General features: G+C 42.1%; 2 protein-coding genes across 6 annotated transcripts in view; one reads left to right on the top strand and one right to left on the bottom strand.

The window, feature by feature from the left end:
- Positions 1–3,591, top strand: part of CC2D1B (coiled-coil and C2 domain containing 1B) — a 36,236-nt gene extending 32,645 nt beyond the window's left edge. For both annotated transcript variants that reach the window (XM_075155775.1, XM_075155776.1), the window contains 2 exons: positions 308–438; positions 2,408–3,591. In XM_075155775.1, coding sequence (XP_075011876.1) covers positions 308–427 — 120 coding nt within the window. In that variant the 3' untranslated portion in view covers positions 428–438; positions 2,408–3,591. The remainder of the gene's footprint in view (positions 1–307; positions 439–2,407) is intronic.
- ZFYVE9 (zinc finger FYVE-type containing 9) overlaps positions 2,860–19,707 on the bottom strand; it is a 79,597-nt gene continuing 62,749 nt past the window's right edge. For all 4 annotated transcript variants that reach the window (XM_075155768.1, XM_075155771.1, XM_075155769.1 and 1 more), the window contains 9 exons: positions 18,766–18,990; positions 16,260–16,342; positions 15,414–15,518; positions 12,373–12,523; positions 10,813–10,893; positions 9,277–9,439; positions 8,002–8,107; positions 6,859–7,035; positions 2,860–6,046 (listed from right to left, as the gene is read on the bottom strand). In XM_075155768.1, coding sequence (XP_075011869.1) covers positions 5,885–6,046; positions 6,859–7,035; positions 8,002–8,107; positions 9,277–9,439; positions 10,813–10,893; positions 12,373–12,523; positions 15,414–15,518; positions 16,260–16,342; positions 18,766–18,990 — 1,253 coding nt within the window. In that variant the 3' untranslated portion in view covers positions 2,860–5,884. The remainder of the gene's footprint in view (positions 6,047–6,858; positions 7,036–8,001; positions 8,108–9,276; positions 9,440–10,812; positions 10,894–12,372; positions 12,524–15,413; positions 15,519–16,259; positions 16,343–18,765; positions 18,991–19,707) is intronic.

A 19,707-nucleotide genomic window follows, 5' to 3' on the forward strand; every position in this document is an offset into this window, starting at 1 on the left:
ACAGACATGCTCAGGACACCGCTGCCCTTAGCATCCTCTGAGCTGTCCGTGGAGTCCGTTTGTACTTCGGGGGTTTGGTGCGCGGCAGGCAGAGGTAGTGCAGCCGTTGGCGCAGCTGCCTGGCACGGGTTGTGTGGGGAACCTGCCCTGCCGAATTGTGAATCCGGGGAAGCACGCAGGTCATCTGCAGGTGATCTCTGTCACCTTTTAGTCATGGGGAAATAAAGTCAACGGTTGCCTGAGGCACTATATTTGACATTATCATTCGTATGTGCACTAACTGCTCTTCTTTTTGTGGTTCTTTCAGATTTTTGATGGCAGAAAACCCACTGGAGGGAAACTGGAGGTAAAAGTGAGACTCAGGGAGCCCCTCAGTGGTCAAGATCTTCAGACAATTACAGAAAATTGGCTGGTCCTTGAACACTAGTTCTACCTGAGGTATGAACATTGCGTCTAAAGATGGTCTGGCCAGAACTTGACAGGGCTACAGATAAACTCTGCTTGAATAATGTCTTTTGTTGACATTGACCTAATTACGTGGCTCTGGCTTTGATACCATTCATCTTTATATTCGTAGTGGTGAGTTGACATAATTTCAGAAATGAGGTTACAGAATCTGATTAGTTTGCATATCCAAGATGCTATTTCACAATCACTTGAAATACAGGCAGAGCTTCTAGCATCACCTTTATTTGGAATAATATTTAGAAAATAAGATTGACAAGTCCTTTCCAGGAGGGAGGGTGCTTTCCGTCCATCCTTACAGTTAGCAAAAAACCTTTCAGAGTTAGCAAGGACCCTTCTTCCCCTACCACAAGGTAGAGAAGGGCATTCGTTTGTCCCATGAAAGTCTGCTTGACGTCATCTGAAAGGGGAACTATTGGAGATGGGCTTTCTTCTGGATACTTGAGACTTCTGGGCAGGGAGAAACTGTACAGTTGAATACAGGCTACCTGAAGAACTGTCTGGTGCCCACTGTGCTCATATCAAGTACAGCAGAGGAGCTGTGTGCTGCCAAAGTGGCTGTATATTAGGAGGACGAAAAAGAGATAGGCTTCCCCTTCCTGCCAGCTCCTACGGAAACTGCTTGGTTTTGGAGCTTGTCTTCCTTTCTCATACTCTGCTTTTTAGGTATCACAAATTCTCCCTTCTTAAACAAAACAAAACAAAAACAAAAAAAAACCAAAAGCAAATAAATACCAAAAATTCTGGTGTCTTTTTTTAAAGTGATTTTCTGCATAAAGTTACTGAAAGCTAAGTACCAGAAGTCCATCTGCCTGTGGAGTCTCTAATTCAGCCTACTTTTATGTATGTGTCTGATACTTGAAAGAAATTCAGACTAGTTGGACACAGTCACTGATATCCTGAAACATAGGTCCTCGCTTCTCCTGCAGCTTATGTTCTAGGACGAGAGGAAATGGCCTCAAGTTGCGCCAAGGGAGGTTTAAATTGGACATTAGGAGAAATTTCTTTACTGAAAGAGTGGTCAGGCCTTGGAACAGGCTGCCCAGGGAAGTGGTGGAGTCACCAGCCCTGGAGGTATTTAAAAGACGTGTAGATGAGGCCCTTAGGGACATGGTTTAGTGGGCACGGTGGTGTTGGGTTGACGGTTGGACTCGATGATCTTAGAGGTCTTTTCCAACCTTAATGATTCTATGATTCTAAAACCACAGAGAGGACATTGACTCGCTAGGGACAGTCAGTTCTCCCTTCCGTGCGTGTGCAAATTGCCCGCAGTCGTAGGGCGTTACTGGCAGGGGTATGACCATGTTGATCGCTTCTGGGCAGGTATTTGTAGTACTGTGATAGCACGTAGAGTCCTCCACTTGGACCACGACTTTGCACGGAACAAACCTCACCTTTTCTCATGGAAAGCAGATGATGTATAAATACAGTTTCTAATACAGTTTCTTCCTTCGCTTGAGCTCCTGAAGTCTCTGTGCTCCCTCTTCCTTAGCATATTGTTTTGCATTGCTTTTATAAATGGCAGTTAAGGTTCACAGCGACATCACCTGTTTGCCACACCTTTGCTTCCAAATTGTGTTAGATTCTACAAATTGAGGGGTCTTGTTTCAATACATGAGTCTGCACTCGTAGCAGTAAGGGGACTGTCTAGTGATTTCTTCCTCACGGCCAAGGAGGTCCGTGAGCTGCCCGAGAGCTTCACAGTTAGGCTGTGAGGGACAGCTTGGTGGCCGTATCTGCAGTAACAACTTGGCCTTGTGCCGTGACTGGACACCTAAGCATTTTCAATCACTAGAGCTTAATAATTTTGCTCCATTGATTTTTCTAGTTGACCATCCAGGTAATTCATTGTCAGCATTTTACATATAATGTGACCTTGAATTGTGAACATCTGTTAAGTACTGCATCAAGAAATTTTGTTGTTTGTTTGTTTTTTTCGCAGATCCATTGGAATGTTAAAAGATGTGGGATGAACGTATGTAGAAAGATGCTGCTAGCTGCAAGCACCAAAGATGTTAAATGAATGCACTACTGAACCTAATGTCTATTTTGATAACAGCCATAATGCTTATTAATAACTTTAAGGCAAGTGTAAGGCTCTGGAAATTTGCTGCTGCAGGGGATTGTTACTAGTCTACACAAAATAGACAGAATTGCCTTAATGCGGGACTACTAATGTAGCACCAGGATGAATGTTACATTAACTATGCATAGTGGTGTGTGAGAAGTTTAGCCCCTTAAAGATTCCCTGAGGCAGTGCAAAAACTTTTCAGTCAAGTCACAGGTAAGACCTTTACTAGAATTCATTTTTTCAAGCGTACAAGCAGCCAGCGTGGTACAGTGAACAGTCTGCTCCTGCTTTTTCTGTTCTCTCATATCAAGGCCTATTTGGGGTTTCTTTTTTTTTGTTTCCTAAAATAGAGGAGAGAGCGCTCAGCAGCAATCTAGCGGCGGTGCGTCCCTCCTCTGTGCATGCCATTGCAACATGAAGTTCAATGGGATGTTGTCTTTCAGAAGAAAAGAATGCAAGACTTCTTAGCAGCAGGTGTTTACAGATCGACATTTTTGTTCTGGCTACCAGTTGTCTGCCATGCTTGCTGCACGCTGCGCTGCTTGTTCAGTGCAGCCCAGGTACTGTGCCTTCATCCTTTTTCTTTTTTTTTTTTTTAATTTTAAAAAGGAGAAAAAAAAAAGTACACTAGACTGCTGCTTCCCAAATGTTCCTTGTATTTTTACAAAAATAGGCTTTTACAGTTCTTCCAGGTGATGGGGAAAATAGCCACACTTTATCATGTAGGTAACTGGATTATGACTATTTTCAGGAATGCTTTTGATCAGCGCATACAAAAAATGGTACCAAATGTGTTTGTGTTTTTAAATCTCTGTGAGCTAACAGAAGCGACTGATCTCGGAGGAGAGGATGTGCCTGCACTGGGGAGTCGGAGCGCTCCTGCACCAGCTCTTTAGGTAGGGCAAGTTTGTAGACAGAAAGGAGTCCAGACAAGTAGGGCAGTGCTGCCTCTGTCTTCCTGAGCAGATGAAGACAATACAGTGTTTAGTTTTTAATTTCAATAAATTTAATATACAAAACTACATGTTGAAAATAAAAATATAATATGCAGTTTTTTGCAGTGTTAACTAACTGAATTTTAAAAGTACAATTTTTTTTCTAAAACAAGTACTCATTTCTTAACAACATGGTAATTAAGGTCATTTAAAAGGCTATGGTTGAAGCAAACATGTCAGTCACCAGTTGATAGTGTTTTGCACAAACATAATCCAAACCTAAAAGACTTTTGGGGCAAACGAAGAGAAGATAAAGATTTTTCACCTCTTTTACTGCATTATTAAGCATAACAATGCAACTGAAGTAACTGGAAAGCCGCTGCTGTGGCAAAGCTGGAGTGCAGGCTCTAGAAGGAAGATTATTAGTTGATGGAACGCTCTTCCAGATACTGAATCTTGCCTACACCAGGTAGTGCTGCGCTGTGTCCCAAAGTGTGCAAAAACAGCGTGCAGAGGGGAGTCTGAAAGTACCCCTAGTCCTGCTTCGCTGCACAAATACATAGGAAGGCTAGTGATCGTGTAATAGCTTAAGGTTTGTCCATCATGAAACACTAAGCCGCATTAAGCCAGCCACCTTCTCCCAAATGCCAGAGGTAAGGTTTCACCTTGATGTAACGCCCTTTCAAGCGTAGTAGTGTGCTACCTCTTGCTGGGCAGCTTTTATTTCTGGAGTTGGACCCCAGTCCTCTGGCTTGCCTTCTCCAGGTGTTGGGTGGTGACAGCTGTAATTTGCAATATTGGATTTGTCAAACTTTGCTTTTTTTTTAAAAAAGCAGTAGCCATTTATTCACAAAAGCGCTCTGTACATATACTGTGCTGTCTTTACATAAAATACATTGCTACCTGTACAGTTACCTTTTCCTTTGCCCAGCTAATGCTGTGTATTTGTTTAAAAAATATAGCATCAGTCTCACAGTAGCCTTGCACTCCCCTTTATATTTGAAAGGACGCCTGTGTTACTCACATACAGCAAAAACAAAATTACCCCCGCTGCATCCACCAGAACTGACTGCGAGCAGGGACGATGCAATGTCCGAGATGCTGTATTCACCGTAAATTAGCCCCTCTCTTCTCAAATTAATTTTCTGTATAGACAGGAGGAGAAACCTTCACCCGCCTTCCTGGGAGGGACTCAAACCAACCGCTTTGCATGGCTATGGCTAAAGAAACCAAACCCCTTCTCCTGCTTTCAGCTCTGTCCACTGCTGGTTAGCAGCTTTCCATGGAGACAGTAAGAATGTGGAACCACCTTTCCTCTGGCTGATTCTCAGTCCCAGCTTCACAATGTCGTGGCAGATGTGAGCAGCTGCTTTCCTTACTAAAGCCCTCTCAGGCGAGACCAAGAGCACTGGGCCAAGTGCAAGTGTTCAGAGCTGACCAGAAAGCCTTTTTCAGCAGAACATGCAAAAACAGCCACTCTATACTTTTATCACAGGTAAGCTTTTACATGGTGCTGCTAATATGAAGTGCAAGCTGTCTTGTATTACGTGACACTAGCGTTACACTACAGCATACAGCAAGGAGGAGACTTAAAGCTGCCCTGGGTGTTACTTCTCTTTAAAAAAGCAGGACCTACTGGGGAAGAGGAATGAGATATAACTGCACTTTAGGGCTAATAGTTCCTCTGCTTCATACAGATTTGTAAACAAAGAACAGAATAGCAGAGTTGTTCTAGGAGATTATAGAAATCTGCGGGGGTGACGGGTTTTTATAGTAAATAGAGGAAAAAAGTAAACTAGCCTATCACACACACAAAACTGCAGTTTACATAATACCGCTTTCAGAGAGATGCCTGCCCTTCTGCTCATTTGGACACATATACAAATGTAGTTATGGCTAGGTAAACTTTCCATATCTCTCAAGGGCTACTCCAAACGTATTTCAACCAATGATCTGGTCAAAATAATTTAAACGTTACTTTTTAATGTCTACAGAATAACCACAAACGGCATTATGATGAGGTCAGAATGGAGGTCTTGATTGTTGTTTCTTGCGTGTCCATCTACAAACAGTACAAGATTGGAGTTTCACTTTTTATTTACGCCCCAGTGATCTTTGCACCCGTTTGAGCATTTAAAGTACATGACTGTAAGTCTTTAAACATGAGCATTTTTCTAAACAGTAACAGAAGTGTATTAGCTGCAAGGATAGCATAGCCATGTTGTAGTATAGAAGCTGCCCTGATCCTCTGTTTGTTGACAATGCATAGAAGATTTAGAATTATGGAACAACGGTCCCGCCCTCCCCCCCCCCCCCAATAGTGTTAACAAAAGCTTAATTTTCCAGTTTTAAAGTGCAAATGATTCAGATACAACTGCTGCTGGAACAGGTCTGAACAGAAAATGAAGTCCTCTTATGAGATGTTTTCCAGAATATAAAAGATGAGCTCCATTATGACTGGCCCCTCACTCAACTGACACGCCCCTCCATGAATCACTGGAACTAAGGCACTGTCCAGGTCATTCATGTATTGAGAGGGCAGTGGCTGTCCATTACTCCCAGCTTGATAACCAACCTAAAAAATACAAAGTAAGAGTGGGTTTTACAGAGAATAGGACACAAGGCTGTGATTCAGTGGGCAGCAAAAGGGAAGTGCTGTGCAGGAGGATGAGCTGTGTGAGGTGCTGTGGTCTCTGCCGGGGGAAGTCGGGCACTTGAACAGGATGTAGAGGCACTAAAGTGGCTTTTCCACTTGTTTTTGTTGTTCTCTGTTTCTAGTGGCTGCCTAGACAAAAGTAGCCTCTTTTTTTCTACTGCAGATGAGCAGGAACCGCAGCCTGCATTATCAGATTAAGCCACGCAGTATTTAAAAGCTGGTTGCTACTAAGAACACGTCCATTCCAAGGCAAGGCCAGCTGTCTTGCCAGGAGACCCTTATCTCTGCTTGTAGCTCTTGCTGTAGAGCACTCTCGAGGGGACCTTCCATCTGTTTCTCTGCCTCATATGCAGTGTGATCTTTTAAGAACAGCCATGCTTGTCAACAATGTTGTATGCTCACCCAAGAATACATTTAATACACTCCCGTCTTTAACTTCTGGTGAAAAGGCCAATTGAGAGTCTCCCCTGAGCACGTGGCAGGGCTGTTCGCAGGTCTCTGACTACAGAGCAGGTGCTGCTAGTGGCATATGGGGGTCAAGCCTGGTGTTAATTCAGGCTAGGCACTAGCTTTCCCATTTAACAGATGGCCCAAAACACCAAACAACAGTCAGCACCACTAGATTAGCATCTGATGTTGGGACTTCTTTAACCAAGGGAATGGCTGAATGTTGTATTCCCTTTTTGGGGAGCGAGCAAGGGAACCACCCCCCCAGTTAAACCAAGACTTACTTGATCCGAGTCAAGCGTAACACGCAGACCTAGCTTAGTCATTCCATCTTCTTTCAACAATTTAAGATGAGGACAGAGAGCTAAACAGAAAGCCTTTGCCACATTTTCAGTCAATCTGCTGTGGTCGGCTGGGTCACTCAGACCATTATGTTGCTCATCATTTTCCAGGAAAAACACCTGAAGGAAAGAGTTAACACAAGGCAACATTTGGCTTTTCTAGAAAATAAGGTTACTGAGATGCCATTTAAACTTTTTTACAAATGAAGACTTAAAGAAGAGCTGCTCAGGGAAGCCCAGCAAAAGACCCTGAAGACAAGCCACCTTAGGGGGGAAAAAAAATAAAAAAACTTCAAAAGAAAGACTTAAATAGTCGTGTTCTCAAAAACCTTTCAGTTCTGGTCAAAAGCCTCATTATGGAAATTCACTATGTATTGCACATAGTTTTTAATAAAAACCTGCTTTTAAACAGATGTTAATTTCAGACAATGCACATTTTTAGTAGAAGCCATCCCAGCCTGAAGATTTGTACTATTGTTGTCACTAAACTTGACTCTGTTGAGCTCAACTGAGCTGGGAAAAAAGGATACTAAGGTGGCAAGCTACAGAGTGATTAACTTGGTTCCTCCTGGGCACACGGGTGTGCTGGCAGAGTCACAGGTAACATCAGCTACGCAAGCAGTTTCTGCAAGTGATTTATGCCACAGCACTTACATTTTAACTTGCAACATTTTAGAGAAGGTGGCTCAAAGTAACATTTTTTTAAAATAATTACTAAGATTTGTCTCCATTAAAAAGGTAGTTTTCAACACAAATGCAGATGAAACCAACTGTTAACTTGGGTAACACAGTAAGCAAGTATTTTTCTGGGTCCCCCCATGTTCAACAACCATATGCGAGAAGAGGTGGCCAATGCAGAGTAGGCTGCAGAGGCCGGCTGTGGCAGCAGCCTGAGCTGCGCGTCAGTGATAGGATGCATTATTCTGCACGATGCCACGCTGCATCTTTCGTTGCAGGTAGGAAAGGTAGTACAGGTTTGTTCTGAAGAATTTGCTGCTTTAATTTTGGTGAGTAGGGCGAGTGAGGTCGAAAGAAGACTAGGCTGCCAGATGTTGGTTTACAGGCAGCTCCATTTGACTGACTTACCTCTGTCCACCGAATGACCTTTCCGTTTGCCTTGTACTCTGAGCCATGAAATATCTTCACACTTGTTATAGACTCCATTGATTTGCCATCAATCGGGCTTACAACACTGTAAAAGGGAGGGAAAAGGGTAAGTTCCGACTTAGCAGAAGACATGAGCTGAACAGAGACCGCTGCAAGAGAGGACTACATCGGGACCAAAGGGCAGCTCCTCTGCTACACCTGAATCCTCCAACTGCCTCACTGCAGGTTTTTTCATAACTGAGTGTTCTGCAATTTGAACTGCTACTACACAGCGATTTACCACATCAGCTCAATGGGGCATAGACAAAAATTAGCCTCAGAAGGGAACCCAAAGGCTTCTCTCAGGGTGCCAAAACCCGTGGTCTTGAATGCAGCTGCTAATTGTGGTGATGGTGCTAGGCCTGGAGCTCCATAGCGAGCAGCCTTTCTGCAGGGCTCCTACAGGGCTGCGCAGGAGGGAAGAGCCGAGAGGCAGCATGCTCCCTGCTGTCCCCTGCCGCTCCTACCCCTGACACCCGCCCTGGTCAATAAGCACAAACCAGGTGCAGGAAGGACCTTCCCAAAGGTTTTCAACAAAGCTTTGCACCAGAGCTGAGATCTCATAAGGTGCTAATACAGCAATGAGGTGTTCCTACCGATTTGATTTTTATTCAGTTGTAACCACAGCGTAGGCCAGCAATACCTGAAACACTACTTACACAGCCCAGAATTTAATTACAGAACCCAAGACTGACCTGGAAAGCCTGAAACTACAGAAATACCCTTCCGTCTAGATGCTGAGTTCTTGAACATTGTACCCATCACAACAGCACTTCACTGCCATAAATACCTAAGCTGCCATATGCACCTTTCTTTTGGCTTAACTATCAAGAGTCCAGATATATTGTTGATGTTCAGCAATTTTATTTCCAGCACTATTTAATGCAAACTAAGCACCAAGAGAGCAAAGTGACCACAATACGCAGGGTTCAGCACGGAGTGTTGGAGACAGATTAGTGGTTTCCAATAACTGGATATTAGCAATGGCAAAAAAATCCATAGCATTGACAACTTTCTAAATTGATGCCCCAAAGTTCTGGTACCTCGATTCCATTTTCATTACATTTAATTGCATCTTATCACTCAAATTAGAGGCACAGACTTGTAATTCCTATTGATTTGAAAACTCATGCACCTTGTAAGATCAATTAAAATTTTTAACAAATACAGTCTGTCGGTCACCATTCAAGGTCAAGCGATTGCTCCTCTACTTACCCCTTACTAAAGTTTTTATCATCTTCTACCCACTGAATATGGACGTGTTCCTGAGGATCTTCAGCATCTACTTTGCCACAAGTGATGGTGAAGTCTTTCATCTCTCTCAAGGCCTGCCTCAAAGAGTCCATGCTCTCAGCAGTTATCTGGACCATTACTCCATCTACGGAACCAAGAAATCCTCATAAGCCAAGATAAGCCACACTGAACAGAGCCTATATAAAAAAAGAAATAAACATCCTTCCTTTTTTTTGCAACAGAAAGGTTAAACATCTATTTTAAGAGTCATAGGCAGCAGCGCTACATAAGACCATTTCTGAACTCTCAGATTCCTAAAACATAGCATTAATGAGCCTTGACTAGGGAAAACACAGGGATAATGTGAAGTCCACCTACCAGGTAAAGTCAGCTGTGGCAATGGCCACAGTAGTTTGCCTCAAAACTTGACACCTGCTCTAGGCAACCCTCGGAAACCCCGTGTGATCCCCCCTCCGTTCAGCTATCGCCTCTGTGGGCGCTGGAAGCAGCACTCCAGCAGTGACAGAGTTTTTGGGAAGTCAATGCTTGCCTGACAGTGGCAAAAGATACAGAATTTGGACTGGATCAGTCTAAATTACTGCAGAAATAACAGGAATGACACACTTCCCCAATGTACAGACTCCTTGCCTGAATCCACCTCTACCTCTGTCTTGCACTAAACCACCAATTAAGACCCAGAAAATGGTGTAATGACCTACATATACTGACTTACAGTGAGACGGCTGCTTTTCATCCCTGGGTGACCACTCACCCATGGACTGCACGCTCACACAGCTGCAAGCTCTCGGCACAGCTTAAGGAGTTCCTGCTCGTCAGTGGAGCTGTGCTAACTGACCGCCCGCATGGGCTTCTTGCATACCTCACTCACAGACTGTAAGGAGCACACTTAAAGCACTGCTGTCTGCACTGTCACATCTGCGGTGAGGTTAGACTACAACGTTCTGTAGCTCAGCTAACAAGCAATAACGGCTTTCAATCCAGTGTACGCAGTCGGCATTTATTTCTGTGATACGACAACTAGTAAAAGAAGAACAAACCAAATCAGAGAGGTACCAGCTCAACAATCTCAACGGCTCGTGTTCCCGTCTGCCCACATACAAGCAGCTAAACAATGCACGTTCGTAATCTTGCATAATGCAGAGCTATTTGGGAACAGAGTAAGTTTAGCAGGGCTTCCTCTCCTGGCGGTGGATTACACATTCCGTATTTCTTAGGCTCACAATTTCCTCATTCAACCCAAACCAGTGAACTGATGACAGGCTCACAAGCCAGGTATTTCATATCTTGCCCTCATTTTCTTGTGTCCCTGTTCTACAGCATCTGGACAAGTTCCTCCTCATTAAAGGAAATGGAGTTTTTTGGCTAAAAAGTAGGATAAAGCTGAAGCAGCAGCGTGATTCAAATGCCCAAGGCATAACAGCAGAGCCCTGGTAACTACAGAGCTGAGCCGTGTTAAGAGGGAAGCAGTGTGTTTTAAGCAAGCAGTTCAGTTCTTACCTTCTACTATACTGGATTTGGCAAGGTAGCCTGAAGAGGATTTTAAAGCTCCACTGAACACAAAGAAGCTGGCACCAGTCACTGCAACAACAACAACAGGAGTGATTTAGTGAGGCTTTCGTCAAAACCATGCCTTACACAAGAATCAGGTATCACAGCTCTATCATCCAGAGAGGTGATTAATCTAAATCAGGACAAATGCTGCTTAGAATTACGGTGACTTCAACGCATATCACAGGCTTGGATATGGAAGGGCAAATCACCCAGTTATTTTCCAAACTGGACAACAGTTTTTGTCAACCTTAACGAATGCTCGTATTTCATCACTCTCCCTCTCTCCATACACACCTTTAAGTTTCAGGACTACTGATTTAGGGTAACCAAGTACATAATTACCTTCTGTGACCACACAGCTGGTAAAGATTGTGAGCGAGCTGTTTATGGATCACGCTGTAACACCAACCCACTGGCAAGGCCATAGCTCAAAGCCACCTGATTTACAGTAAAATTCTCTTAAATGACCACTAAGCATCATGAAATTCCTGCTGGAAATCCCTCTTCTTGTCCCATATGTAAAATGAACAGAAGTCAGATAAGACCATCAGTCCTGAGTGACATCCCATGCCAGTATACTCACTGGAATGACTAGAGATATTTGCAAAATGTGAAAGTTGGCCTCTGTCTTGCTTGTTCTCATTTGGAGACAGTATAAATGTCTTTGCCAGAAATTTTCCCCAAAGCCACAACATTTAAATTCTCAGCACACTGCTGCTGCAGCCTTTCAGCCTAATCTAACAAAAATAAAGCCTGGAAATGTGATGGTCGAGGTGAACACGAGGTGTTTCTTGAAGATGCATTATTAAAATGCTGCTGTTGTTGGTTATTCCCATTTACCTTTCTCTCATACTAAATATAATCTTCCTCCTCTCACATAGTATGGGTCAAGCACAGGCAACCACAGCCTCACCTGTAGTCTCCAATAATGCCAAAGACAGCTCTCATTATTCATGTAGAGATGTTGCCTAAGCCAGTTACAGCACTGTGACCTCTAGAGCACTGCAAATCCTGAGCTGTATTGTGCAAGCAGTATTACCATATTTACAAGGGAGCAAGCTGTTATGTGCTTTATTTTGTGTCTGTTTGATCTATGAAGTTGCTAGAACTTCATAGATCAAACAGACTCAGACAAATTCAGAACAACACCATTGACCTAGAAGTGTGATGCGGATTGTACGCAGGATGCAAACCACAGTGTGCCCTCTGACATCTGGGATCATGGATTCTGCAAGGGGAATAAAACACCAAGGGGGTAAAGGACAGATGATAGAGCAATGTATTACTATTCCTTGTGTTCCGCGTCTAACTCATAAAGCTGCTCATTCAGTAATGCCAGCAGTCAGAATTACTTTCTCCGAATGTCTAACAGAAACTCAGTGAAATGCAGACAAACCCAGTTCTGACCAATTCACAAAGCCACACGCTGGAACAGTAACACAAACGGCAAAGAAGTCATGCAGAGCGCCGGGAGGGAACGGCCTCCTCGTGAACCCCCATTCTCACCCTTCCTCGGCTGATTATGGATGCTGATGGCCTGCGTCTGGTAATTCCCGTCGTCATTCTGAACACACACCAGATGTGAGTCTGCTTTCTCATTGAAGCACGCTCCCCCTGCTAGAACATGCTCGTTGGATTTGTTCATGGCTTTCATCATCTGCAAATGAAAAGGTTTACCATTTCTACCCTGTTCGTCAAGCACTACCATAAATAGGTGATTCTTGGAACAGTTCAATCGGACAGAGCAAGTCTCAACAGTGCGTACATGCTCATGTCAGATTTTAGCACTCAGAAAAGAGGGTTCAGGTCTTATACCGTCTAGATGCTTTGAAGTGCCACCTTTCATGTAATTAAGATAAATGGTATAAGGGATAACTGAGCTATATAGGTTGCAGAAGCTATTATCTCTAGCTGTTTTAAAAAAATAAATTCACAGGAAAAAAAACATTAGAAAAACATTGGGAGGAAATATCTGGCTTGTTTACACAACTACAGTTGCTTATGACATAAATCATAAATGCTGCCTCGACAGTTCAGGGCTAGGCCGGCACTCAGACTTGTGGCATTCAGTCCTGGTTCTGCTATGACCAGACACCAAACTTTAGTGTCTCTGTGCTTCACCTGCATAAACTGGTGAAATTGGGATCAATGTTCCCAATTTGAAGACTTTTAAAAAAGATCTGAATCATAGACATCCAGAAATAATTTTAATTCTCTGCAAAGGAGGCCTCCAAAAAGCATCCAAAACCATTTGTGATTGATATATCTGCACTTCAGTTTTGCTGATTATCATCTAACATACACCTAATTACATGCCTTGACAAAAGATTCTTGTAAATTACATAGCTTCTTTCCTTTTCTCCTCTCTTCCTCTTCATGGAGGCTTAGCTGCCCAGGGAAGTGGTCGAGCAACCATCCCTAGAAGTATTTAAAAGACGTGTAGATGAGGCGCTTAGGGACATGGTTTAGTGGGCATGGTGGTGTTGGGTTGATGGTTGGACTCGATGATCTTGGAGGTCTTTTCCAACCTTAATGATTCTGTGATTCTATTCTATGATTCTATGATTTTTGATCCAAAAGAAAACTGAGGGAGTCATCTATCTCTGGAATTTGCTTCAAAACCAAAAATTATATGTTTGCTTAAAAGAAAAAAACGCAAATTAAATGACACACACGCCCCCCAGTGAAAACCCTGATGAGAAGGAAAATGCTGAACTATTTGACATCTCTTAACAGCACTCATACTCCCATCCTCTGCTTCCTGTAGCTGATAAGCACGCACGCTACACAACACATTTGTCTCTCTCAGTCTAACATAAAGCCTTAATTATAGTGTCAGGAACCTTAGCTGATGCTCACTATTGACAAATGTGCACAGGTGCAATGTTTGGGGAGGAAACTTAATTAAGATTTTGCATTAGACAACAGTGTATTTCATTATCTAGTTTATCATGTCATGCTCCAGAAACAAGGTTTTAGCTCAACAGCAGCCATCTGTATGGAGCTGTTAGCACAACAAGAAGCAACTGGACATCGCAACTGTACTTTGTAACAAGGCAACTGATTAAAAAATGACAGTCACCTTTGCTGAGGGACTAAACAGGCAACTAAGTATCACTAGAAGTAGTAGAAGATTAAAATAATTTTGAAGATAAAAATATGTATTTAATAATAAAATTATATATTAATTTGTTAATTACCATCTGAATTCTCTACATTTAATCCATCCATGAGATTTAAAACAAGTTTTTCACTTTCTAGATAGTTTGAGTGACACTCTTTTCTAATTAAATACTGCTTTACACGAGAAAAAAGTAAAGGTCTCGTGGTTTAATTCATCTCAATTCAAACTAATCTCAGATGAAAAATCTCTAGTAATTCAATCTTTCAACTGGATTGCAAGCAGTAATGTTAAATAAATAAAACTTTCTCCATTTAAAAAGCTGAATCCTTGCTTCACACTGGAAAAAGAACCCAAACACGATGCAGAGATTTTGCTAAGCTGGATAACACAGGGATTTCCTCACAGTCCAGCTTAGTGCAATGTCTAATACAGAACTGAAGCTAACACACTTGCCAACGCCAGGCACAGCTAACGCTTACAAAACTGCATCTTGTGTGTCAATCTGTATTTAATTCATGCAAACTTTACTGACCTTTTCCATTTTCTCACAACTGCATCAAGAATTAATATACCTTTTAACAGACCTTTTATCTTCTTGCTTCATCAGTTTCAGCTTTTTCAAACTTCACATAAGAACACTTCGTCCTTTTTAAAATTTATTTCTTTACTCTCACTATTATTTTACTCAAATGCTTCTTGTAGGGAAATTCTCTCTTGAGATAAAGCTGTATTCTGCTTTGATATTACAAGAACGTCTACAAATACCATTTTACCCAGGAGGGTTTGCTTTCACCCCAACTGCTGATTGGTTTCAAAATAACAAGTTACCCCCTCCTCTTCAGAGAGAACATGAAATCAATCACCTTCTCCATTGCTCTCTTTCATTATTGTTCAAATATCTTCTCACCCAGCTTTCTCAACAGCACTAAATCCTAAAGACGCTGATTGATTTTCTCACATCAGGAATCAAGTATAAAATTTAGATGTTGAGAGAAATTTTACATAAAATAAACAGCAACCCAGAAAATACTAATAAACACTTTGAGTATGCACACACAACATAGATGAAAAAAGCTAATGCACTTTTTCCTCCTAGTTTACCTTAAGCGTAAAGTTTGTCTACTTATTTGTTCAAATCAAACCAGTATTTTCAATTATTTACAATTACATTTTATATGTAAACAGTTAAAAAAACTGAAGAAAAAGAGTTTAAGAGTTTAATTAATACTAAATTGAATTGCATTCCTTCTGTGGAGCCACCCTCACTCACTCTCAAAATATGTGTGCAACATTTGGTCTGCATTTATCATTTTCTTTTGAGGCAGTTTTCCCTAGTGGTAGTGAATAAAATAAAATTTCTTTAGATCCCAGGTCCTCCAACCACAAAGAAACTGTACACAAATGTATTTCTTACAAGCATTACCTCATTGTATCTGTTGCTAGGAATTTTGATGCTGGTTTTTCTGACTTCCATATCAACCACTAAACCTTGGACCACAGGCAGCGTGTACTGGTAATTTCTGAAGTCCTGGTAAATAAAACAAGTTTTTAAAAGTTAGGCATGATGACCACCATTAACACTGTAGGTTTCATAACTATCCTAGTGACAACTAGTTAGCGCATTAAAATAATTGTAACTGGTGACTGAAAGGCAGGGAGGGAGGGAGACATCACAGCTTGTAACCTACATAATTGAAGTAAACAAATGAAAAAACTTCATCATGACTGTTAGCCATTTCACTGATTTTCTTCCATCAAAATTAATATTCTCCAGCCTTGAATGTCATCACTGTATGTAAGAAAATTTGCTCTCTGTGTTCTGTTACATTACTGGATAGAGTTATTAGTTTTTCTAGCAGTGAGATTAAGTGATGCATCAAAGAGAATTTTCTATATTGAAAATATTAGCAAAGTAGGAAGAGCTAATAACTTCGCTTCAGTTGAAGCGCTGTATAATCAGAGAGCTGTGACTGCACACTGTGATGACCTAGCGCTTCTGAGGAAGGAATCTGAGCAACTAATGCACTTGTTTCAAGATCCAAACGTTCTCAGGTGGCCAGCTTTCAGATGTTGATTTGAGTGCCTTTTTAGAATTCACTATGTTGCTGAAAGCTAACATCCAAGTAACTGCAGGTAAATTCACCCAAATGCCCACTATTTCCTTTGTCATCTTCTAAGCATGCCAGCTACTACGTGCAACAGGAGTACAGTTCTCCCCACATTTACCCATTCACACCGACGAATGTGCAAACTCAGTCTCAACACTTACGGCAAGAAGGTTCATAATCGTGTGTCCAGTCTCTCCAAACAAAGGCTTACGAAATCTGACACTAAAAAGTGGGCATGGATAAACTAGGATAAAATAAAACAGAAAAGGTCATTTTTAAATTTACATACTGAGATTCTGCAAAAACAGACTCAAATACAATCTCCTCAGTTGAATATGCCAAGCAGCAGCAAAAGAAGACACTGGAAAGAAAACCACAGTTTAAAAAGCAAAAGGGAAGAAGGGTTTAACATTATAATGCACCTTACACGTGTGTCATGGCTCCTTGCCCACCATGCTAGAAACAGTAGGAAGAATTATGTGGAATGCTTACAAGTGCCACGCTGCAAGACTGAACCTAGCAATCTGGACACTGATTGCAAAGACGACCTTTCTAAATGCTTTTCTCAGGCTACTTCTTGGACATGGCTTCTTCCTTTTTCATGACCATCCTGCTGCTCTCCACTATAGCATCATAAGCCTTTGGCTTCTGTAGCTGACATGTGTGACATTCAAGTGATAATACAGATTATTTCATTTTCTGTTTTCATGATTTCATAACAACATGGCAAATTCTCTACAGGAATATATCAAGAACAATTAAAAGGACATTTACGGTATGTCAGCAATGCAAAAGATCTGCATTCCTTGGCTGACTTAGTCATACTTGTAAAACATCTATGATGCAATTCAAAGTGTAGTGTGTGGATCTGGCTACATTACATTATGTTGCAGCAGAAGCCATAACAGTGCTTGAAACTTGACTCATGCAGTAATATGTAATGCCAAGGTTTTCAAAACGCATGTTTGAAGGAAGGCTCCTAAACTATCCTCAGGCAAACACTCAGCTGATTTCCCCAAATGCCGCACACCTTCACCGTTCCCAGCGTAGTCAGAAGGGGCTGCAAAACGCTCAGCAGGTTTGAATAACATCATCAGGATTTCCCGATAGAAACAAGCTCCAGCTTCTGCACACTGACATCACAGCTCCCACACACGCACCATACCGCTGACCAACTCATGAACAGTGTCCTGAGGCACCAAGAAGTGTCGAATTTCCCGTGTCTGCCACCCTGGCTGCATAGAGCAGCTCAGCTGCATCCCAGATGCACTGAATTCCCTGTGCTTGATCTGTACGGTTGATCTGCAGATGTTTTCCGGACATAGAGCAACCCAGAGTGACTCCTGCATTTGACCTGCTGCGCATTCAGCAGCACTGGACAAATGGCCAAAATCTGACAATTCCACCAGAAAAAGAGGATGTATCCAAGGAAACCCAGGATACAAATGCAGCCCCTTCCGAGAGGGGATTGAGGAAGTAATCTGCAGTCGCAGCTGTCACAACACAAGCGAATATGCCTAAATCCAAACCACAGCTATAGAAGTGATTCAAACCCCAGATTCCCAACCTACTCAGAGCAGGTACTTCTGTCTGTGAATATCAAAACATTTGTTTCTGTGCTCAAAAACAGATGTCACATCCAAAATATGAGCATCTTTGTTTGTTTTTCTAAATGTTGATGGGAATAAATACACTACTTAAAAACCTCATGGAGACACACAAAAACTTACACACCTTTAACACTAATGTTTCTTCGGACAAGTTTAACTTGCAGTCCTCATCCTCAGAAAGCAAATGATGAAGATTTTCTTTTTCCTCTCCAGTAACTATAGGTATTTTATGAAAAATTCCGAATGTTCCCTAAACATCACAAGTTAAATTTACAAATACCTATAAAGCATATTGTAAAACTTATTTTGTTAAAAAGTTTTGAAAAAAAATTAACAACAGACCATTTTCATAGTAATTCAGGTTTACCAATTTGGCAATTAAAACAGCAGATGAGCAAGACAGCAAATTTTTAGCCCATCGTGGTGGACAGACTTCCAATAATCTCTTTGCTCCAGCAATGGCAAGTGTCTCTTGAAAAAGATTTTATCCTAACTTTATGCTAGTTTCATTCTAACTGCTAAGATTTTGTTCAGCTGAAACACTCTCTCCAGCTTATTTGTTACTAATTGCAACAGAATTTTTGCAACAAATTGCCACGTCAGTTGCCCCTGCTCACATGTTATTATTCTCTGGAAAATGAGTGTGGTTTTAAAAACCTAAAAGCAAATGCTCTTTCATTTCAGCATGGAAAGAGCTTAACATCTCAAAGGCTCTCCCTTGTCCTAACTACACCAGCTAAATCAGACTTGTTCTGCACATAACACTATTTCAGGTGACTAAGTGAACTACAAACAGCTGCTCAGAACTAGATTTGTCTCCACAAAAATCTCCCTGATCAACTAGTACAGTTGTAAAAAGGCTGTAGGTCATATCACAACCTCAGTACTGCTGTGCTGTTAGCTGGATGCAATGTGGGTATAAAACGTAATTTTTACTTGCCTGTTTAAGCTTGTGTGGCTTTGACCAGTAACAATTTAGGTCTGGGTGTGTGTGCTCTAAACTGGAATATATTCTCCTGCAGAAATAATTGCAACTAAAGGAATGCAAGTTACTTACGTCTGTATTCAGCTCCAAGTCTCAGCATCAGCCGAATGGGGAACACTTTAGCCCAGGGAGTCTCCCATTTCTGAATGAGGATGCCGAACAAGTACGGTGGGGTTGGGAGCACCAGGTCTTGTAGGGACTGGTACGTAGCTGCAATGTACAAGAACCCTCCATGTTCTTTGCTTCCAAGGAAGCTCTGGCTGAAAAAGGAGTGTCCCAGGTTGCCAACAACATTACCTATGAACAAAAATGCTCATTATTTCACTAGATTGAGAGCTATATCAAGAATTTTAGAAGTTTTTCAGAAGGGAAAAAAAATCCATATCAAACTCACTTTGCTTCCTGAAGCACTAACATCTATCAATCATACAAGAAGCAATGATTTGCTGCACATGGGGGCTCCTCCTGTGCAAAACTGCATAATCCGTTATGGAATAACTGTTGTAGACTACAGCCACCAAAGCCACGGTATCCCCGGTGGATCCACCTTTGCCGATACACATACTCAGTGGCTACCACTGGTAGGAAGACAGTTTTGTAGGAACACGCACACATACCTTAATTTCTGCACCTGACTGACTCAGCCATGCCTGCAAGTGTTACCAGGAGAGTACATACGACCACCGACCTGCCACCCCTCCTGGGGGAGCAGGGAGGGAGGCTAGCCTCAACCATTCCTGCCATCTGCCTGTTTCGTGGAGATCTGCCTGTTTCAAGTAGAGGCAGCGTAATGGAGGGGATGATGCAGCCCGGGGATAGCCAGGGAAGAGGAAGGATAGCGCAGGCCAGTATTGCTGCTAAGCAAGTGGTTCCTGCAACCTCCCCCTAGCACACTACAAAAGCACCCAAAAAAAGCCTGTTTTCAGTGTCTTCCAGATAGTCAAGGGGTTTCCACTGCAGAAGCTGCTGTTGATTGAACTAAACTTTTCGACCCAGCTGCAATTAAAGGAGAGA

The sequence above is a fragment of the Calonectris borealis genome, chromosome 8 (assembly GCF_964195595.1).
Source record: "Calonectris borealis chromosome 8, bCalBor7.hap1.2, whole genome shotgun sequence".
Lineage (NCBI taxonomy): Eukaryota > Metazoa > Chordata > Aves > Procellariiformes > Procellariidae > Calonectris > Calonectris borealis.